The sequence below is a fragment of the Scomber scombrus genome, chromosome 7 (assembly GCF_963691925.1).
Source record: "Scomber scombrus chromosome 7, fScoSco1.1, whole genome shotgun sequence".
Taxonomy (NCBI): domain Eukaryota; kingdom Metazoa; phylum Chordata; class Actinopteri; order Scombriformes; family Scombridae; genus Scomber; species Scomber scombrus.
In genome coordinates this window covers 641,401-663,000 of record NC_084976.1, presented here as the reverse complement: position 1 = coordinate 663,000, position 21,600 = coordinate 641,401, and the positions used below count along the sequence as shown (strand labels likewise).

Sequence of the window (21,600 nt, the reverse complement as noted above, 5' to 3'; positions counted from 1 at the left end):
CAGCCTGCGTCCAACAACAACAGCCCGACCGATGCCAACTCTGGCGTCAAGAAGAAGAAGCGACTGTCTCAGTGTGAGGAGGACGTCATCCGGCTCATAGGACAACATTTACATGATTTAGGTCTCAAGTAAGTGAGCGGAGCTGTTATGTAGATATGTATCTCTGACAGAAAGCCATCATACAGTCCGAACTGTCACGATGACCTTATACAGCTTTCATCCCTCTCTACACCTCATTTGAAGTGAAATGTGATGCTGTCTTGTGTGTCAGCGATGTACTAACATCATTGCATGTCATGAAATTACATGTTAGGAGTCTGTAGGCCTCGCAGGTGTATTCAACCTATATTTAACCCACCAAGCAAATAAGTTTTTATAGCCGTATTTGGGACGGTGGTCCGCAGTGGACACACGCTCATAGACGGAGTAGAAGCTTTTAATAGTTTTTAAACAGTTTTTCTTCCTGACGCTTGTTTGTTTGTTTGTTCATCAAAACACTTCAGGAAGGTAACAGTGAGCAAGTCATTACAGCCAAATGCTTCTTTGTGGATCATACTGTAGCAAAAACAAACAACAACAACAATAATAATAATGATAATTATAATAACAACTTTATTTGTATGTACTTACTGTAGGCCTATATTCAACACAGTGAAAATGAGTCATTCGGCTTAAAATGGCTTGACTTTGGAACGGAGTTTGGAATGTGTTCTCTCCCACTGTTCCTTGTCTTTGATTGGTTTTGTCTCTGGCACATATGTAAATATCAAGTATATGGGTGAAAGTAAACTTAGGTCACCCACCTTTTATGAACCAAATCCATGTTCTTTATAGTTCATACAGTACTGTGTAAGAACCATTGAAATAAGGGATATTTACACACATAAATAACCAAGTGTCTATAAAACTTGCAAATCACAACTTTCCAGCAGTAAGTTAATGAGCACTAAAGAGCATCATGAACAGTTTTCCTCTCCTCTTTATCACTGATAACATCTCTATTGCAGCTCAGCCCATTCTGTGCATGGCTGTCAGATGTTATTTATGAGTCGTTTACATGACAAGACACATGTTTCTCTTCCAGTCACTGTATTAAAAATGAATCATGAGTCATGAATCATGTGACATTCTGAGCTCGTTGAATACAATGTGATTTTTTTTTTACTCTGCTGTGTATATTGTTTGCAGTCAGACAGTGGACCTCCTGATGCAGGAGTCTGGCTGCAGATTGGAGCACCCCTCTGCCACCAAGTTTCGCAATCATGTCATGGAAGGAGAGTGGGACAAGGTTGAGCCAAGTTCTTTGAACTACATGTCCATATTCTCAGGAGGGCCTTATCACTTTATTCAGGCCAAGTAGAGGAAATCATATGGATTGAATTTGCAAGGACAGGTACTTTAAATCACTGTAAAAGTATGTAATGGATTGAATGTATGCTTCCCCTCTCTCTTTATTTAGGCTGAGAGTGACCTGAATGAGCTGAAGGCATTGATGCATTCTCCAAGTGCCATAGTGGTAAGCAGTCCTCAGGCCACTGACACACAGTTTTATCTCTAATCATGTATTGTCTCATCAGCAAATCAACTTTTTAAAAGCTGCGCACAAACACAACATTTGTGTCAGTACCACAGGAATAAACATGATGCAGGTTCACAGAATAAACGGAAAACGCAGAATTTCAAAATCCTGATTTAAATGAGTACTCGTGTGTCGGCAGCGAGTGCAAAAGTCTATCAAGAGTATGAAGTCCATACAATCATTTGGATGTTTGAAGGCGTCCTGTCTCAGTGATGATTAGTTCCTCCTGTATCTGCTCTCAGCGTGTTATTGTTTCTATTTGAGATGAAATTAGCAGGACAGACTTAAAGGACCAAACCAATGTACTGCATCACATATACTTAGCAACATACCATGTAAACCCTGCTGCTGTGTTCTAGAAATAACAGTAGAATCCATTTTCCACCACTCTGTATCCATTGGATTCCATTCATGTGTGTGGAAATGTAACTTTTACAGGCTGATTATTCTCATTGTTGACTAATCAATTTTATTATTATTATTATTATTATTATCATTGATTATTTTCTCAATCATTTGGTTCATAAAACAAAAGAAGTGAAAAACATCAAACACAATATACTAGATAACAAACTGACGTCACAGTGTTGTTTTTCTCTGATGAACTCTCCAAACCCCAAAAGTCTTCACTTTACTGTATTATGTCAGACCAAGAAAAGCTGCATATTCTCACATTTGAGAATCTGAAACCAAGGAATGGCAACCTATCAAACTGAAAACTGTTTGTTTTGGGAGCGAGTGAAAGAAAGATGCTACTTATTTTTAATACCATCTATCTTTTTTAAACACAGCTGTTTGCAGGATGCATAGTAGTGAGGTCATGTATCTATTTGTAGCTATGTAAGATGAATAACTGTAATGTGATGATGGTGAAGCAAAGTAAACTTTGTTTTTGTAGTGTTCATACACCTAGCTTACATGCAAGGCTACATTCACACCAAATTCAGAAATGCTGCACTTTCCCTCTTTGTGTTTCCTTGGACCTGGTCTCAAGATGCCGTTCTGTCTTCAGTGTTGTTGGGGTATTGAGCTCTCATTATGTTAGTAATGTAACAAAAGTCACACAACCCCCAGTGTAATTACTCATTCCACTCTCAGAATTTGATTTATTTTGTCCGATAATATTTGGAAAGTCTAGAAGAGCAGCACAATGAAATGATTTGACCCTCATTCAAGTAAGCAGAGGGCTAAGCAGAAGTTAACAAAGCAAATGAAAGTACTAAGATATGACCAAATGTTCTTATTAAACAGAGGGAATTAGAAATAAAGGCCTTTCTCTTATAAGCCTACTCCCAATAAAACATGGTACCCTCTGCAGTTGAGGTAAATAAAGGCCCTGGCCCTACTGGAGGAAATCTGCTCATTTCACCATCACCATTTGATCCATTTGGTATGATAACATCTGGAAAGTCTAGAAGTGCTGCACAATTAAATTAGTTTATCCCTATTCAAGTTAACACAGGGCTCACTGGAAGTTAGCTGCCTCAGCTGGTGGAATCCTCTGTAGACATTCAAACAGCCAGAACAGGAATATCCCGCCCAATCTGAGATTTAAAAACTGTATACTGTGAAATACAGAGAGATGTATCTGGCGATGAAAGGCTTAGTTATTTGAAGGTAATTCATAAAGTGAATCTACCTGCATAGTGTTCTTTGATGTTCTTGATATTTTAAATTGTAGTTGATTTAATAAAAGTAACTACAGTACACTAAACTGTTTACACAGGCTCAGTTCAGCCTCTGTCTGAAACGGGCCGTTATAGCCATGGATTTATTAAGGAGAACTGGATACTGGACTCAAAGATGCTTAGTGTCGCTCAGTGGCATATGAAGCCAAAAAAAATCAGCTTCTGGCTGTGAAGACGATGCCCAGTTGTTGCCCACACCTTCTGATGTTTGGGCCCATAGTCAAGAATGCGCATCAGAGACGTCCACTGGCCGAGCTGACTAACTTCCATTTGCTCCACTCACTTGAATGGGGTTAAAATAATTCTAGATTTTCCAAATGTGGAATGCGAATGGATCAAATTTTGATTAAAAATTCTGATCTTAGTTACAATGATTGTGTGCCAGAAAAATACAGTTTGGGCCAGTAAGCATCACGTGACAGACACAAAAGTTGTAATTACACAGTTTAGCCACTATTTCAAATAGGCCAAACAAGCCCAGCACTCTTACCAAAATGTCAAATATATCGCCACCACAAACCAGATGAACAGCAAGCTTGAAGCTTTTAAGGCAACCGGTACAGCAGATTTGGAACTGACCATATTTAACATTATACCATACAAAAAATAAGCACTTAAATCAACAAACAAATGTCATTAAATCACCACTAAATATCAGATGATGAAGCTTTTAGGGACCATGGAGTTCCAGGCAGTTACCTGCTTTACCCAGTTAATAATCCAGCCTGCTGACAGGTGAACATAAGATTTTGTAGGTTGCATAAAAAAAAACATGAGCACAAAATTCACCAGACGTATTGTCTTGAAGAATGCACGGTACTGTGAAGTGTTCAAAATGAGACAATATGAAATAAATCATTATATGAATAAATACAGGCAAATATCTAATAAAAAATGACATTATGAAATAATCTGATAAATATATTTTTTAAACTCATTAGTATGATTATGAAATTCAGATTTCAGAATAACACTCATCTCAAAGTCTTTGTTAGTTATGACAAATACGACAGAGACACTGACTGCCCATTCACACCTAAGAGATGGTAGATAGAATGGTCTCAAATATTATGTTGCAACTGTTCTCTGGTAGAGTACCACAGGTTCCCACTCTGTTCAGTGAGAACCAGAAAGAAAGGCTGATTGTTCTACACTATGGAGACTGATTGATAGGATTCTTATTGGTAATGAAGTATTCAGTTAAGATTGATTATAGAAAAGTAGTAAGTAATGGACAAGCATGCAGAACACACAGCATGTGGACATAATTATGGCTAATATCCTTTGTCCTTTGTGGTTTTGTCCTCTCTGTGTCCACCTGTGCAGCGTATGAAGTTCTTGCTGCTACAGCAGAAGTATCTGGAGTATCTGGAGGATGGGAAGGTCCTGGAGGCCCTGCAGGTCCTCAGAGCTGAGCTCACTCCTCTCAAGTACAACACAGAGCGCATCCACATCTTGAGTGGGTCAGTTCCACATTAATTAATGTTGGTGGAAGCACAATTTACAGAGAATTTCACTTGAAATGTGAATTGTTGCTAAAATGTTTTCAAGTTGAAGTTGAGTTTATCCCATGTTGCAGTAAAGTTCTCTGTACACTTTGCTTCATCAGAGTGTGAGAGCAGAGGTCATTATAAAGAGCAGTGGGGGGTGGAGCTAGAGTAATGTCACTCTGTCACCATAGACAATTAAAATGTAAGACGCCAACAGCAAGTAGCTTGATGTGTATGTATGTTTGTAACTTTGCTGGTTAGATCTCACAGTATATTTTATTCAGTCTAATACTGTGAAGGTGATACTGATGAAAACTGTTTGTTTCTGCTGGCTGAATACTCACCTGTCACATCAGTACCAGTCAACACAGCTTCCCATTCACTTCAATGAGAAAATGACTCTGGTAGTCTGATAGTGAACATTATATGTATAAGTTGTGAAAGAAACTTTTTATATATGTGAAATGAACAACAGAACAGACCCAGGCTAAAACACTGACAGTGACACTGAAGTGATACATTTGCTTACCTTTCTGTAAGTTTGTCTGATAGTGGGTGAGAAAATGTCATCATGTGTTTTGAAGGTACCTGATGTGCAGTCATGCAGAGGACCTGCGAGCCAAAGCAGAGTGGGAAGGCAAAGGCACGGCATCCCGAACAAAGCTGCTAGATAAGCTCCAAAGTGAGTCTGTGTTTAAACTCCCTCAACACTGTCACTGTCCTATGCTGTATATCCATATACTGACCTGTAAGCATTAACAGCAGTGGGTAATCCTCATCGCCTTCTTGCCCACACTACAATCCTGCAGCTGCTTCCTACATGACATTAGCATTAAGTTTCCTGTCTAGATTATGTATGGACATGATTCATTTGGATTACATGTAAACCTTGTGTTAGTGCATCTCTAATATACACACTGCAGTCAGATTTGAAAACACAGATTTTCACATTTTTATGTGAAATGTTTTTTAGTTGTTCATCTTTGCCAAAAGGGTCCTAGTATGTCAATTATTAAATTATGTTTAAACAAAATTGACACAAAGTGCCTTGACAGTGCATTAGGCTCTATTCGGGTGTATAAACAGGGCATTCCCTCACTCGCTCCGCACAGCAGCATATTGGGCTTGCAATTAAATCAGTGATATTTAGTGACATCCATGAAATATGAAACATGACAAATGGCCAGTTAAAAAGGATACAATTAGCCTACAACAAAAATGGCAAGATCTATAGTATATTCATGTTGGCCAGAAAGGAGATAACATCCCAGAGAAAAATATTGCTGCTGTGCTTACAGCAGTAATGACTTTGTCTTGCAGATATAAAGTAGCTCTGATTTAGGGATGATAGAATTCTGATATAAACAAGGAGCAGGAGAATAGAAAAACTGTATTTTAAGATCTTCAATTTAATTGAAATTGGACTTGCACTGAAACAAGAGGAAGGCTATTTCTTAGGAGTGGAAATTTAAGATATACAAGAAAAATGTAAAAATCTTACATTGATTTTAAATTGAGCTCAACTGTATCTAGGAGAAATGGGCTAGCCTATATATGTTTTGCTGCACACATATACATTACCGGTCAAAAGTTTTAGAACACCCTGATTTTTCCAGTTTTTTATTGAAAATCAAGCCAATGAATAGCTTGAAATGGTACAAAGGTAAGTGGTGAACTGCCAGAGGTTAAACAAAAAAGGTAAGGATACCAAAAACTAAAAAATAATGTACATTTCAGAATGATACAAAATGGCCTTTTTCAGGGAACAAGAAATGGGTTAACAACTTAAAGCTGTTCTGCAGGTTGATCAAACCTTGAACGTTGGTGCTATCAATTCCTACAGATGTCCCAACTCTTCTTGATTACTTACAACCCCCTCTGTCTGCATAAAAGTAGTGTTGGAACACACTGTGGTGTCATACCCTTGTGAGCATTATTTGAACAGTATTGTACTGCAGAAAGTAGTGTGTTGCTATAAAAATGGAAAGAAAAAGGCAAATAACAATAGAAGAGACACAGACCATCATAACACATAAAAATGTAGGGCTTTCCTACAGAGAAATTGAAAAGAAAGTCAAGGTGTCAGTGAGTACAGTTTCACTCAGAAACTGGAGGAAACTCTGAAAGGAAGAGGTCTGGCAGACCCAAAGCCACAACAGAGTCAGAAGACAAGTTTCTGAGAGTCAACAGCTTGCGTGATAGGCGGCGCACAGGACAACAGCTTCAAGCACAGCTTCATAGTGGTCGTAGTAAGCAAGTCTCAGTTTCTACTGTGAAGAGAAGACTTCCAGTTGCAGCTAGAAAGCCATTGCTAAGACGTCAGAATAAGAAGAAGAGGCTTGCCTGGGCCATGAAACACCACCAATAGACTACTGAAGGCTGGAAGAAGCTGTTATGGACTGATGAATCAAAATTTGAAATCTTCTGTTCATCACGCAGGAGTTTTGTACGCCGTCAAGTAGGTGAAAGAATGGTTCCTCAGTGTTTGACATCAACTGTCAAACATGGAGGAGGAAGCATGATGGTCTAGGGCTGTTTTTCTGGATCCAGGGTCGGTGACTTGTACAGAATGAGAGGCACCCTGAACCAAAACGGCTATCACAGCATTCTGCAGCACCATGCAGAACCCTCTGGTATGCGCCTAGTTGGTCAGGGATTCATCCTACAGCAAGATAATGACCCAAAACATAAGTCCACACTATGCCAGAACTACCTCAGGAAAAAAGAACAAGATGGTAAGCTTGGAAACATGGAGTGGCCAGCACAGTCTCCAGACTTAAACCCCATCGAGCTGGTTCGGGATGAATTGGACAGAAGAGTGAAAGCAAAGCAACCTACAAGTGCCACACATTTATGGGAACTTCTGCAACAAAGTTGAGAAGAACTTTCTGAAGAATATTTGATTTCCATTGTAGAAAGAATGCCACGAGTGTGTTCACCTGTTATATCTGCCTAAGGTGGCTACTCTGAGGAGTCAAAAGTTTAGAATACATTTTGGTTTATAAATTGATTACATGATTTCTTTTTTAACTGCAGTTGTTTATTTGTTCTTTGCTTTCATTTCAGAGTACAATGACACATGAAACATTGTTTTTTACAATATAAAGTGGTACTCAAAGACTTTCTCCCAGGTTGGAAGGTCTGCAAAGTGAAGAGAATGGAATGTACAAAATATTGAGTACAGAATGTTTAAATGTTCATAATATAAAGAATATATGCAATGTGCAGATGAGCAGATGGGGATACACACACATACACTAGCATGTTAAGTAGCACGTTGGGTAGTGCTGGCTCTAAAGGGTTAACAGATGTGCAGTAACAGTAAAAAGAGGAACAGATGTGGAGGGTTCACAGATATAAGTCACATTGTTCAGTAAAATTGACACCATGCAAAACAGCCTGTACACATCTAATCTTGACAGTTTGGAGAACTAGCTAACTATCAGAGCCTCTCGATGTGTGTTTAATTTGGATTTGAGTTTGTATACTTAATATTAGCTGCTGTATTTGGTCACTATTTGTTGTGAACTAAGTGGAATCTTTGTGCCTGTGTGCAGCGTACCTGCCTCCGTCAGTGATGCTGCCTCCTCGCCGCCTGCAGACTCTGCTGAAGCAGGCGGTGGAGCTGCAGAGGGAGCGCTGCCTCTATCACAACACTAAGCTGGACAGTGGACTGGACTCTGTGTCCCTGCTGCTGGACCACGCCTGCAGCCGGTAGGAACCCACACATACTGTACTATACCAATGCTCCACTCTGCCTCATTAACACAGGCTTCTGATATACATTTTGTAATTATCAGGTTTGCATTGAATATGTTCAAACTACAAAGTAGCCAGTCATCTGTCACCTGATCTATCATGTTTATATACATTATGAAGCTGGACGTCTGTTTGTGTGTAACTAATCTTTAGGAAACAGTTCCCGTGCTACACTCAGCAGATCCTCACTGAACACTGCAATGAAGTCTGGTTCTGCAAGTTCTCCAACGATGGCACAAAACTGGCAACCGGCTCGAAAGACACCACAGTCATTGTGTGGCATGTTGACACGGTAATCTATCATTCATTGATCATTCCATTTCAGAGCAGGAAAAATGAAGAGCTGCTGTTTGAGAATTGAAATAACTGCTTTATTCACAGTTTATTCTGTTGCTCAACAGGAAACCCAGCAGCTGAAATTGATGAAGACTCTTGAGGGTCATGCTTATGGTGTCTCTTACCTGGCATGGAGCCCTGATGATGCCTATCTGATAGCCTGTGGTCCTGATGACTGCTCTGAGCTGTGGCTGTGGAATGTACAGGTACAACATCTCTCAAACAGCTGCTGAGTAATTGTCCCTATCCACATTTAGTCAAATTCAACAAGCAAAACAACAACAAAGCTGTTTGTCCTGGAATATCAGTTAGGATCAGGTGATGTCTCTGAAGCTTTAGACCACGGTCCAGTCACCAACCCACCATCAACTTTGTTATAAAAAGAAAAAATATGCATAATATTGTTTTTCATATTCATATTTTACTCTTTTACTCCTGCTGTTGTTCTGTCACTATGTCATCCATACCCACCAGCTAAAATCATAAAAAAAGCGTGAAGACTAAATATTAAAAATACTTTAGTCTGGTGAAATGCTTATGCCGGAAAAAAGTATTTGATAATCTGTGATTAATTGTGCTGCTCTAGCTCAAATTTATTTCTTGCTCCTAATTACCAGCAGTGGGTTGTACAACAACCAGCCAACCAACTTCTCCATGGCAACCATACCAACATTTGTAGCACTGCTGGTTCTTGGTACTGTTCTCAACTGTCAGCTCACAGTGTAGCATGAAGCCTCCCTCCCCTCTCAGCTGTTACTACTTCATCCATGCAAGTCATACTCATTCCTCATACAAGACACACCTCTGCAGCTTTAATAGAATATTGTTATTAATAGCCATCTTCCTCTTCATACTGGCCATGAAAAAATCTCCAGTGAGTGTGACTCCAATGTAAAGTTGGAGGATAAAATCCAATCTACATTTTATAGTCCAACTGAAGCTAATATAAAGCTGAAGCAATCTGAGTCAGACAACTCAAGTGGAGATCTTCCAAACATACTGTTTTTAAATGAGCATGTGATTGGTTGAACTCAGACCACTGGAACCTTCTTTTCTAATAGTGTAATGCCACTCTTCACATGCAAAATATGAACAGGAGCAATGACAACCGCTCATAATTCTTATATTGTACATTCAGATGTGTGATATCGTACAGACAGACTTAGAAAAACTGTGAACCAGTCCTTTAAATGAATGAGTGACATTTGGAGTTCTTACCCATTATTTCAATCAGTGATATGATAATGTGCTATGAAGTAAATGGACTGTACTTATATAGCGCTTTTCTAGTCATTATGACCACTCAAAGAGCACTACATGTCATTCACACACATTCATACAGTGATGACAGGAGCTACCACACAGGGAACCAACCTGCTCATCAGAGGGAAACTAGCCATTCATACACATTCATACACCGTTGGCACAGCAACGGGAGCAATTTGGGGTTAAGTATCTTGCCCAAGGACACATCAACATCAACAACAACATCAACAGAGCCGGGAATCGAACCACCGCTCTACCTCCTGAACCACAGCCGCCCAAGTGAACTGCTGAGATCTGAAAACACTGTTGAGCAGGTAGTGTACAGTGGGTTCATCAGAGCTCGTCTGTCACTGCTGCTGCTGAGAACCAGGCTGATGAGAAATTAAAACAATGACTGACAGAGGCTAAAAAGCTCAGTAGAGCTGAAAGAAATCGCAATTTATGCTAAAAAAAACCATTAACTGAGTCATTTGATCAATTGTTTATACAAAAATATTGAGTAGTGCAGCTTTAACCAAGCATGGCTTCACACGCCTCACATGAATTGACAGGCACATGACCTCCATCCCCAGTTACCACATGAACAAAGATGTTCCAACTTGACCTTCTTTAATGTAGAATCTGGCAGTACAGTCAAACTGACAGAAAGAACATACCATGAATTGACAGGCAGATGAACTCCATCTGCAATTACTAGATGGACAAAAATCTTCAAAACTTGATCTTCTTGTAACTGGCAGTAGGGTAAGACTGACTGGAAGAAAAAAGGCTCCATTTTCCCATTATGGTAAGTACAAGGAAAGAATTAAGTATACCATAAATGATACAAAATAATACACAAGACATACAAATAAGTATCAAATGTATCATAAAAATAGGCTACTGGTAAGCATGGTGAAGAGTAAGGTTTAGACCTGCTCTATGTGTAAAGTGCCTTGAGATTACTTTGTTGTGATTTGGCGCTATACAAATAAAGATTGATTGAGATTGATTGATTGATTGATTGATTGATTGATTGATTGATTGATTGATTGATTGATTGATGTAATGTGCAGAGTCTCCACCAAACCTCTTCAAACATGATGAGAGATGTGTATTATTTAGTATGAGACTGTGTTGCCCAGTAATTAGGAGATCACATTACATGAACCTGTAAATCTGAGTGCACTTTATTCCATTGTGTTCTCTTCTGTGCTCTGTTATGTAGACGGGGGAGTTACGAACAAAGATGAGTCAGTCTCACGAGGATAGCCTGACCAGTGTGGCCTGGAATCCAGATGGCAAACGCTTTGTCACCGGTGGCCAGAGAGGGCAGTTCTACCAGTGTGTGAGTATCTTTCACAGCACACACTCTGCTGTCAGTGTCAACATACGTTAGGAATTTTATGTAAATACACACAAAAAAACACTGATATGCATTGATATTTTAAGCACTGTCGTCAGTGCCAGTCCAGTTCCCAGTTTGCCTCATAAGGCTGTCCTGATAATGATATGTAGAATTGTTCCTGACTTTAACCTGACTTCATAGTTTATATGACTTGTTCATTCTGATGAAAGCAGTACATCAGTTTACTGGGTTTCATGTTGGCTCATATGTTAAAAGAAACTATCTAAACATTGACTAATGAGTTCAAAATATAAAAGCAGGACTTTTGTATAAAGAAACTAAAAATAACATTTAATTGTCATGTGTGCACTGAATAAGCCAGTAGCAGGACTCAAGAAGTTCTGTGTCAGGGTTTGATTACATCAGTCTTCATGGTTTCATGCAGTCCTCATCATGAGCAATCCCTCTAAAAGGACATTCACCGAGTTTTTCTTCCCACAAGACATCACAACTTCCATAAAACATAAAATTACGTCAAATAACATAGAATGTATTTATCCTTTCGATATCAATCCAGCTTTCTACCATGAGTTCCAATACCAGTTTACACATAGCTAACATTAGCCAGTATATTATCTGATCAGCTACAGCAGCAGCCAGCTGCTCCCACACTACTAGTGCAGCTTTCAAAATAGATGTTATTTGGATAAACTGAGCTCATATTGGGAGTCTATGTGGCTACTTTCTCACCTGCAAAAACATTTTAATAAAGAGACGTACTAACAGTCCTATGTCTCTGCCATTACTGTGCAGCCCTTCTTCTTCGTCCTCTCACGTTGGACTGGGAAAAGACTGGACTGCTACAGTGACTCATCATTGCCCCTGTAGTACAAAGTGGCCTTCACATTCTGTTGATCATTTTAGTTAAGTTGGTAATAATTAAAACGAAACTTCTGGCCAGTTATTAAAGTTAAATTAATGATAAACTTTGAACATAAAACATTTGTACAGTGTATTGTTTCAGTTTGCCAGAAAGGGGGAGGGAGGGAGGGAGGGAGGGAGGGAGGGAGGGAGGGGGGGGGGGGGGGGGGGGGGGGGAAGAAGGAAGGGAGGGAGGGAGGGAGGGCTGTAACCAGTAATCATTTCATCATCATCAGTCATCAGAGCTGTCTTCAGTCACATACTCTACTGAGGGACTAATTCATTTCCGCTGATAATATTCTGTGTATTCATAATGTCTGAGAGTTCATCCTCAGTCCTGTGACTGTCTCCTCTGCACTGCTCACTGCTTCATATCTCAGCATCACTCACAAGCATTGACATTGAAACTACAGAATGTTGGACCTGATAATGATTTTTCTCTCACTGGGTGTTTTTAAATAAAGAACAGCAAATAATGAGCCTAAATACTGAATGAATCCAGGTGTTGATGGATTTCCTGAATATATTGTGTTTCCTCTGTCTGTCAGGACTTGGATGGAAACCTACTGGACTCCTGGGAGGGAGTGCGGGTGCAGTGCCTGTGGTGTTTGAGTGACGGCCGGACCGTCCTTGCTTCTGACACCCACCAACGAATCAGAGGATACAACTTTGAGGACTTGACTGACAGAAACATGTAAGTCACGAGCATGACTTGTTGAGTAACCTCACTGTAGACCTCTGCACAACATGGAACCTAAACTCCAAAATTATCTTTTCATTTCACTGTGCCAAGACAAGGATGAAGTTATAAAGCAGCCTCTAACCTTTTTGACTTGTGTGCCATTTATTATCACAGAAATCCAACCACACATGACATTTGTTTCACAGCCTGCTCGTGTGCATTAAAAATGCACATATTTTTCTTTAGCTTTGGTAGCTTCCAAACATGAGAGTTTCCGCCAACACAGATGAGCCACAGAGACATGAGTTTCACCAAAATCAAATAACATTTCTCTTCTTCAACAGCAGCAAATTTAGCAACTTGAATGAATGAGCCAAACAAACATACCTCCACTAGAGAATAAACAGAACAAGCAGTGGAATACAGAGACGGTATAGACACATCTGGTTAACTGAATGGATACTGGCAGAAAACAGCATGTGTGAAACTGAAGTGAGCCTGTTAATTACATGAGCAATATGATATAACTGTTATTGATTGAAGTAGTGGACCTCTCTGTGCATCTACATGTCTCTGCCTGTGGATGATGATATATGTTACTGGGTTCCAGAGTGCAAGAGGACCATCCCATCATGTCCTTCACTGTTTCAAAGAATGGAAGATTAGCTCTGCTCAATGTCGCTACTCAGGTGAGCAGCTTTTTACTTCCTCATATTTCACACCACAACTCACTGTCCTCTCATTTTAACTTCAGCTAGTTGCTGCTAGTTCATAGGTCAGAGTTGATTTTGGAATGTGCTGTGTTTTTGTAGGGAGTGCACCTTTGGGACCTGCAGGACCGGGTGCTGGTGAGGAAGTACCAAGGGGTGACCCAGGGCTTCTACACCATCCACTCCTGCTTTGGAGGGCACAATGAAGACTTCATTGCTAGTGGCAGTGAAGGCAAGACAACATGACACTCAGTAGAAAGCTCAGCTTCATAACAGAGTTATCCACATCAGAATGTTGATAGATGTTGATAAATCCTATTGATCAGCTGGTGTTATTATCACAATTACAATTTGTAATGAAGTTACTTTTTCTTACACATAATGTAATATACAACAAAAACATACCAATACTACATTGTTTGGGATACTCTTAGCAAAACGACATAAACTCAACTAAAGATTCGGACAATTAAAAGCTAGAACATGTTGCATATGATATGACATTAAAATAGGAATGTATCATCTGAACACTAGAAGTTGTTGAAAAAGATTAAACGATTAAACGCAGAAGTCACATTATGCTCCACAGTGTTTGTACTGTGGCCATACCTTCATCACTGTTAAAAAAATCAGATATAAATGCTAGTGATGTTGGGTATGAAATTGGTGTGGCTCACCTCATTGAACATACAAGGGACTTTTAGATGATAATCTTGCATCTGTTATGAAAATGGAACCTTACTAAAATATTCTAAAGAACAGCTGTAATTGCCTTAACATATTTCAGCAATGCGTGTTCAGTACAGTTAATCACCTAATAAGTGTTTCAAATGTCAAATTAAATGTCACATGTTGAACTTTATCTAAAACGTCTTGGTGATGATCCAGATAACTCTCAGTAGGCTGCACTTTAACAGGCTTGGGCTTTTTAATAATTCATTCATTTATTTATTTGACAGGGCCAATACATTAGGCATTGTTATATTCATATTAAATACAACAGATCCAATATATATATATAAAACTTGTAGTCATGGCTAATGTGCATTCCTTGTACCTGGTTAGGCTTTTAAGGGATAAAACACAGCTCTTCATAGCTGACTTGTATGTTGAATAACTATCAGTGATATGGAGGTGAGTATGGAAATGATTGTGTGCAAAGTGGAGTAGTGTGAAAGCATTTGAACTGAACACTATTGTGGTAGTGAATTTGTTTTCTTTATGACTTTGGCAGGTCTGCTGTTATATTATTATTATTGTTATAATCATTTTACTGACTAGTTCACAGGTTTAGGTTCAGGCCTTTCACAGGTTCTATATGTAACTATTACGATGCTATTCACATTTATTTATCTTTTTTATTGCCAATGAGTGAATGGGTGTTAACAGCCTCTAACATGGTTGTGTATATCAGCCTGTAGATTGATTATTATTGGAGCGTCCTGGGCCACAATCTCTGTGAAAATCTAACCACTGTGATGTTTAACACCTTCTTTCTCTCCCACTAATGTCAACAAACAACCAGCCTAATGACACAACACAACAAAAACGGTCCAACTAGAAACACCCTAGTTGGACCTATATTAGCTCTCCAGCTAGTTAGATGGTAAGTTGCAGGGCAATGAGCAGTCGCCCACCCCTGAGCACACCCAGCTAAGCTTTAATTCTTCAACAAAGTAGTAGGAAACAAGCTCGGAGGCAAAAGCAGAGTATAACTTAACACTTTTACACTATTGAGGTGTAAATAAACTGGTAGCAGCAGATAAAGTTTTCTATCTCCTCACAGATCACAAGGTTTACATCTGGCACCGGCGCAGTGAGTTGCCCATTGCAGAGCTGACTGGTCACACCCGCACAGTTAACTGTGTGAGCTGGAACCCCGTCCTGCCCGGCCTGCTGGCCAGCGCCTCCGACGATGGAACTGTCCGAATCTGGGGACCTGCCCCCTTCCTTGATGTCCAGGACTCAGAGGGGCTCAATGGTAAGTAGATGAAACTGTGCTTAGTTGTCTATAAAAGATTTAGACGAACATGAAGTGTGTTTTTCTTGCTGTAATGATTCCTCCTGTTCATACTGACCATTAGAAGATCCCTTCATAATGTACTTATAATGGACTAAATCCACAGTCCTTCTTCTGTGTAAACATGTATTTAAAAGTTGATCTGAAGCTAATATGTTCAGTTTTATTTCAAATATGAGACAGAGTAAATGAACGATACTTACCATTTTATCTAGCCTGTTCATATCAATGAGGAGGGACTGAATATTAGAAACAGCTCTCAGTATACAACAAAAAGTGACCAATAGAACTTTAATGAAGTTATATTGAGACTTCCTCATAAACTTGAACCTGAGTGTATAGAAAATAGTAAAACACTGCTGTCAGTAAATTACCAGTAGTGGACTACCACAGTATGTAAGACCTCTGTCCTCTTCCTGTTCTGTCAGAATGTTGCAGCATGGACAGCTGATGATCTGCTGCTGCTTGTAAACCTGAAGAGCATTAAGACTCTGTAGACACGTAAATGGACAAAGCGAGGAAAGCTTTGGTGATTGAACAGCAGCTTCCTGGAGGCAGGGGGATGGCAGTCGCTGTGTATCAGGACATCAGAACACAGAGAAATGATTGAGAGTAGGGCTGACCAGGTGATGCTGGATTCCAGGATGTGACACACCTCCTCCTGTCGGGACCCGTACCCTCACCTCCATCCAGGAGCACCCACCTCCTCTTATTTATTATCAGCCACATAATTTATTGATGAGTAGTTCACTGGGCTCTAGGCTGTTATATAGCAGCATCTGGAGGGTGGTGTGTGTTCAGTCCTGCATCTGAGCTGCTCACATGAAGAAGCCTCAAGCTCTTTTGCTCTTTCATCCCTGGAACCTTTTAAGAGATTTTACCTGCAGGAACATTTGATGGATGTGACACCCACTTGAAGATAGTCTTTTAAATACAAAATTCTACATTATATTGTCTGTTTTTTAAATACAGTTTTCCTGGTTTTTTCCTTCACCTTCCCTGCTTATAGACAGAGAAAGAATAGTATTTGATGAGCATGTTGCATAGAATTGCACAGGATGATGTGTTTGATGGCTCTCCTCACTATACCTGTTATAATATATGGAGTCTGAGAATATACAGCAGCAGTGTGGAGAGGTAACCTTTTTATCTGTATATGGATTATCTGACTATAGTTTCCTTCATGCCTTCAGTGTGGACTTCCTGTTTGTTTTGCTGTTACAGCTTTGCTCTGGCTTCACTGTTTGCTCTTTATTTCTAAATCATTGTTTGTTTGCAGCATGTTGACATGTCACCCTGCATACAAATAGCAGTCTTCATATACATTTCTTTTGGTTTGGTTTAGTTGTTAAATGTTTTTAAGTTTTATTTATTGCTGTTTGCTTTTTATTCACTACAAATGGAGTTGAGCATTAAAAGAGACACTACCAGATATCTTACTGCACCCACTAGCACTCCCAAATCCCCACATTTTCCCCAGCTCAACAGTGAACTGTTTAAAAAGATGAGGCTGGTTTTACTCTATATGTGTCTTATTGTCAACAAACCTCATGACAACACCAAAACCAACAATATGTTAGTCTGTCTCTACGTTGTGACTTTACAACACTCTCTGACAAACAGCCCCAAGCCCATTGGTTCTGAGTAATGATGTAAATCTTAAAAAAGTTTCATTTTTTTTTAAGTCTCAGTAATTTCCTAAAACAGCTGGTCACTGTAGTTTTTAGCAAACGTTACTCAAACAGGAGAAAATAGTGCATTTGTTGGGGATTATTTTCAGCAGTGGATGAATCCATATTTGGTGTTCTAGTGAGTATTTCTGGCAGCAGGACGGTGTGTGTGAGACTCAGTCAATATAAACTACAGTGTGTGTGTTCATGGTAATGAAGGAACATGTCACCCAGTGCAGCAGTGTGGCCCCTTGATGTGTTTTTAATAGTTTTTGGACAACAATGGAGTTCTATGGCACAGAGGAAGAAGATATATAAGGCTTTGATACACAATACTAGTTAGTAGATGGTTTAATTGTTGGTTTGAGACTGCACTTGAGATATGTTGATGGTAAAAAAAAAAAAAAAAAAATAGAGCATATCACCAGAATTACCCTTTAAGTTTCAACACATCACCAGTGAGCTGAGAGGACACAGTAATACAATGGAGTGCATCTTTAACAATCAGTGTGTAACACATTTGTACACAAGTGTAACATAAAGTTATTATGAACTTGTACAAAGTGATTCCTTTTCAGAGTCAAAAGAACAATCTTGCCTGATATGATGTTCTATGTAATATGTGCTGTGTATTTGTATGTTATGGCATGTATTATGAGGCTGTGTACCAGACAATTGTTCAGGTTTCTCCAAACCTGCTTTTTACTGTCAAATTGAAGAAGGTTCCAGCTGCTCTGTCAGACCTTCAGACCAAACTTTGACTGCACTACTGTTGTAATATAAATCAGCACATTACATTTAAAACTCTGAAACTTTGTTCCGAGGTTTATTTACCACAATGCAGCTGAAATGACATTTCAGCTTGAACATTTATGAGACATTTTTCAAACTGCTTCTACAAATTCTGTTTAAAGTTTATTTAAAGAAAAAAAAAGTTTGTCAGTTGTCCAAAACATTTCCAGTCCTGGCAGATAACAGCAGCAGCCATCACCAGCTTTAACTCTTCCATCACAGAACACACACACTAGTGGTACACAACATTCTCTCTCTCTCTCTCTCTCTCTCTCTGTCTCTCTCTCTCCCCCCCTCCCTTAAGTCAGTCACAGATGTAGTGTTCTAGATTCTGCTTCTGCAATTTTCATTGTTTATTCTGAGTATTTCAGGCTTCTCTTCTGTTCTCTTCTTGCTGTAAGAAGCCAAAGTAGGAACTTTGTTTGCTTGCAGGCAATTTCTGCCAGAAACCATTTTACATTTTAAATGTGTTACTACAAAAAGTGGTTGTACTGTTCTGTATTGTTCTGTAGGAGATGTGTTATGTATGCATATTTTGAATAAAGAATTCAGGGTTTTAAAAGATTATTTCCTTTTTAGTGTCTCTCATTTGATATGTACTTAATACAATGTGTTTCTTTCATCATCTTTCACCAGTGTGATAACGAGCACCAGTGCTAGTCAGTTAGTCAGCTACCTTGATCCTGTTTATTCTCATCCATCTAATCTTGGTGCAGTTATATTTAGAAAAAGTGAGCTCATAGTTTGAAATAAAGGCAAAAATATTATAAAGAGTAATAATTGAGAGTGGTACTTAAATTCACATTTTACTACAGCAAAATACAGAAAGTATCAACACTTGAAGAAAGTAGGTGTCGCAACAGTAAAGACAGAAACAGCAGAGTGTGAAAAGAGTTGAAAGAAAGGTGAATGAGGCTGGGCGCTACCAAAGAAGATGGAATCTGAGACTACCAATGAAAAGAACAAGAAGAGGATGTCAAGCAGCATATGACAGAGGCGACGCACAAAGAATGTAGAACAAAGTCTCATTGAACATTGAACATGGAGTTTCCATAAACCTTTATCATTTTGACTATCTTTCAATTAACGTTGAGAGTAAGAGGTTGTCTTCATCAGCATGTTTATTTAATGTTCGGTCTCTCAGAGATTTGTTGAAAAAAGGCTTTTATTATTTTGCAAGAAATTTAAGTCTGACTCTTTATTTTGTACAAGAGAGACAAGCATCAATATCTGATCATAAGAACCAATGGGGAGAAAATATTTGAATGTCTTATGGTAGTAATAAGTCTGCACGTGTTGCCATTGTGAGAGGGAAGTTTGAATGGTAGAGCTTTTCAGGGTAAGGTTCATGTTTTTGGTAGATGGTTAATCTTAGTTGTGGAGTTAAAGGTTATTTGGGGGAATATTTATATTTGTCACTAATAATAATTCTACAAACAGAAGTCTTTTCCAAGAGTTTGGGGATGAAATTGCTTTATTCCTGAGAACTGATGTAAAATGAATCCTAGGAGTAGAGGGATCTGACATTAAAGATCCAATACTAGATTGTATTCCTCCAAGAGTGAATAAAACTTCAGAGTTTGATCAATTATGCCTAAATCTAAACTGCTTTGATATTTGAAGACGTATGAATCCTGAAAAGTATTTTACCTGTTGTACCAAAGATATGACTAAACAGTCAAGGATAGATTTCTGGTTGATATCTTCAGTATTAGAAAAACAGGTATTGGATGTTTATATGGAGCCATTGAGCGACTGAGCTCCTCCAACTACCTCCAACTATTTCTCTAATAAGCCACATACAGATTTATTTATGATTGACAATTGAAGGCCTACAACTTTATTTAACAATGACGCTAAATTGTCTGCACTAACAGTACCAGTCAAACGTTTGGACACACATTCCCATTATTTTGAATGAGACTCCATACTTTTGACCGGTACTGTATATTTCCTGTAAAATGAAAGTTGTGCCTTAGTACAATTATTGATGATTGCCAAACTGGTTTAATGCATGGAAGGCAAATACAATAATAATAATGGCCTTATTTTAGATTTCATTTATTACAATACGTTTACTGATGACAACATCTTTATATTGTTTTTGGATTATTATAACACTTTGGACACTGTGGAGCACAGTTTTCTATTAGGAGCATTAAACGTCTTTGGCTTTGGCAGTTCTTTTTTTAAATGACATCATACTAAGCCTGCAATGGTTCCGTTAAATTATTTACCAAATGGTGTTTGTTTTTCCAAAAAGAATGAACATGTTTTGTGTGAATCTGTTTGATTGTTGTGGGACATCCAAAACCACTGCAGAATTCCACTTACTAAAGAATTTGCAGTTGTGTTTAACAGGCAAGGACATTGCATGTTTGATGTGAATCCTAATTTAAATGTAACCTTATGTTAGATGGTACACTGTGCACCACAGACAAGAACTGACTGTTTATTTTCGAACCTTTTTATCTTACATGGAAAATATATTCACAAATGCAAATGGACTGAATAGAAGGCACACATACAACAATTCAAAATAGAAATCAGACACTATATTGAAACATTGTTTGGACTGAAGAATAGTAAGGTCATTTAAAACATTAGAAATAAGATATTTTCATTTGATGCCTTTGTTTGTCAATGAATGTATTTATGTTTTGCTCACAGATGAATTGTACACTTTGAACATGATGAAATAAAAAAGGAGGAGAATAAACTTGCAGGTGCGGCCAGCGGAGGAAACACTACTGTGCATATTCAGTGGGCCACATAACATGGAAGTGTACCCGGAGACTAGAAACTTGTTTTGGTGTATGCACCAACTGAGCAATTCTTATTGGACTGAATGGGCAAGTGTTTCCATTTCAATACTTCTCCACTTCTTCAGGAAAATATGACATCACATATCTGCGTGTCTCTTATAAAGCAAAGCCTGAAAAGGATGTCAGACTTTTACAACCTAAAGCAATATTGCATTTAAAAGTACCCTCCTCCCAGTGGTCACTCTTGGTATTGCAGTGAAAAATCCCCCTGTGGCCCAAAAAGCATTTTCCCCATAGACTATCATTATAAGAGACGTGTGTAAAACTGTTGATAGGACACCTATCATTAACAAATCTCATGTGCAGACACATTAACAATTAATTGCCATTGACCTCCATTTTTGTCCAAAACCTTTGAAAACACATTCAGCCACATTGTTGCTCTGGGTGATATGTTCCCTCACACACTGTAGTTTATCTTAACACACCATCCTGCTGCCAGAAAAACTCACCACATCATCAAATGTGGATTCATCCCCTGCTGAAAATAGTCCCCAATCAATTTCTTTCTGTTTGAATAGAATTTGATAAAAAC

The 21,600-nt window shown here is 38.8% G+C and overlaps 1 protein-coding gene across 1 annotated transcript in view; it reads left to right on the top strand.

Annotated features, from left to right (window-relative positions):
• The window catches only part of wdr26a (WD repeat domain 26a), a gene marked incomplete in the record, with an annotated part of 19,419 nt that extends 614 nt beyond the window's left edge, over positions 1-18,805 (top strand). The window contains 14 exon segments of the mRNA XM_062422240.1: positions 1-128; positions 1,189-1,288; positions 1,460-1,516; positions 4,594-4,730; positions 5,342-5,439; positions 8,315-8,471; positions 8,670-8,808; positions 8,918-9,058; positions 11,326-11,445; positions 12,915-13,060; positions 13,659-13,737; positions 13,861-13,990; positions 15,545-15,739; positions 16,207-18,805. Coding sequence (XP_062278224.1) covers positions 1-128; positions 1,189-1,288; positions 1,460-1,516; positions 4,594-4,730; positions 5,342-5,439; positions 8,315-8,471; positions 8,670-8,808; positions 8,918-9,058; positions 11,326-11,445; positions 12,915-13,060; positions 13,659-13,737; positions 13,861-13,990; positions 15,545-15,739; positions 16,207-16,229 — 1,650 coding nt within the window.
• Between the last annotated feature and the right edge of the window lie 2,795 nt (positions 18,806-21,600).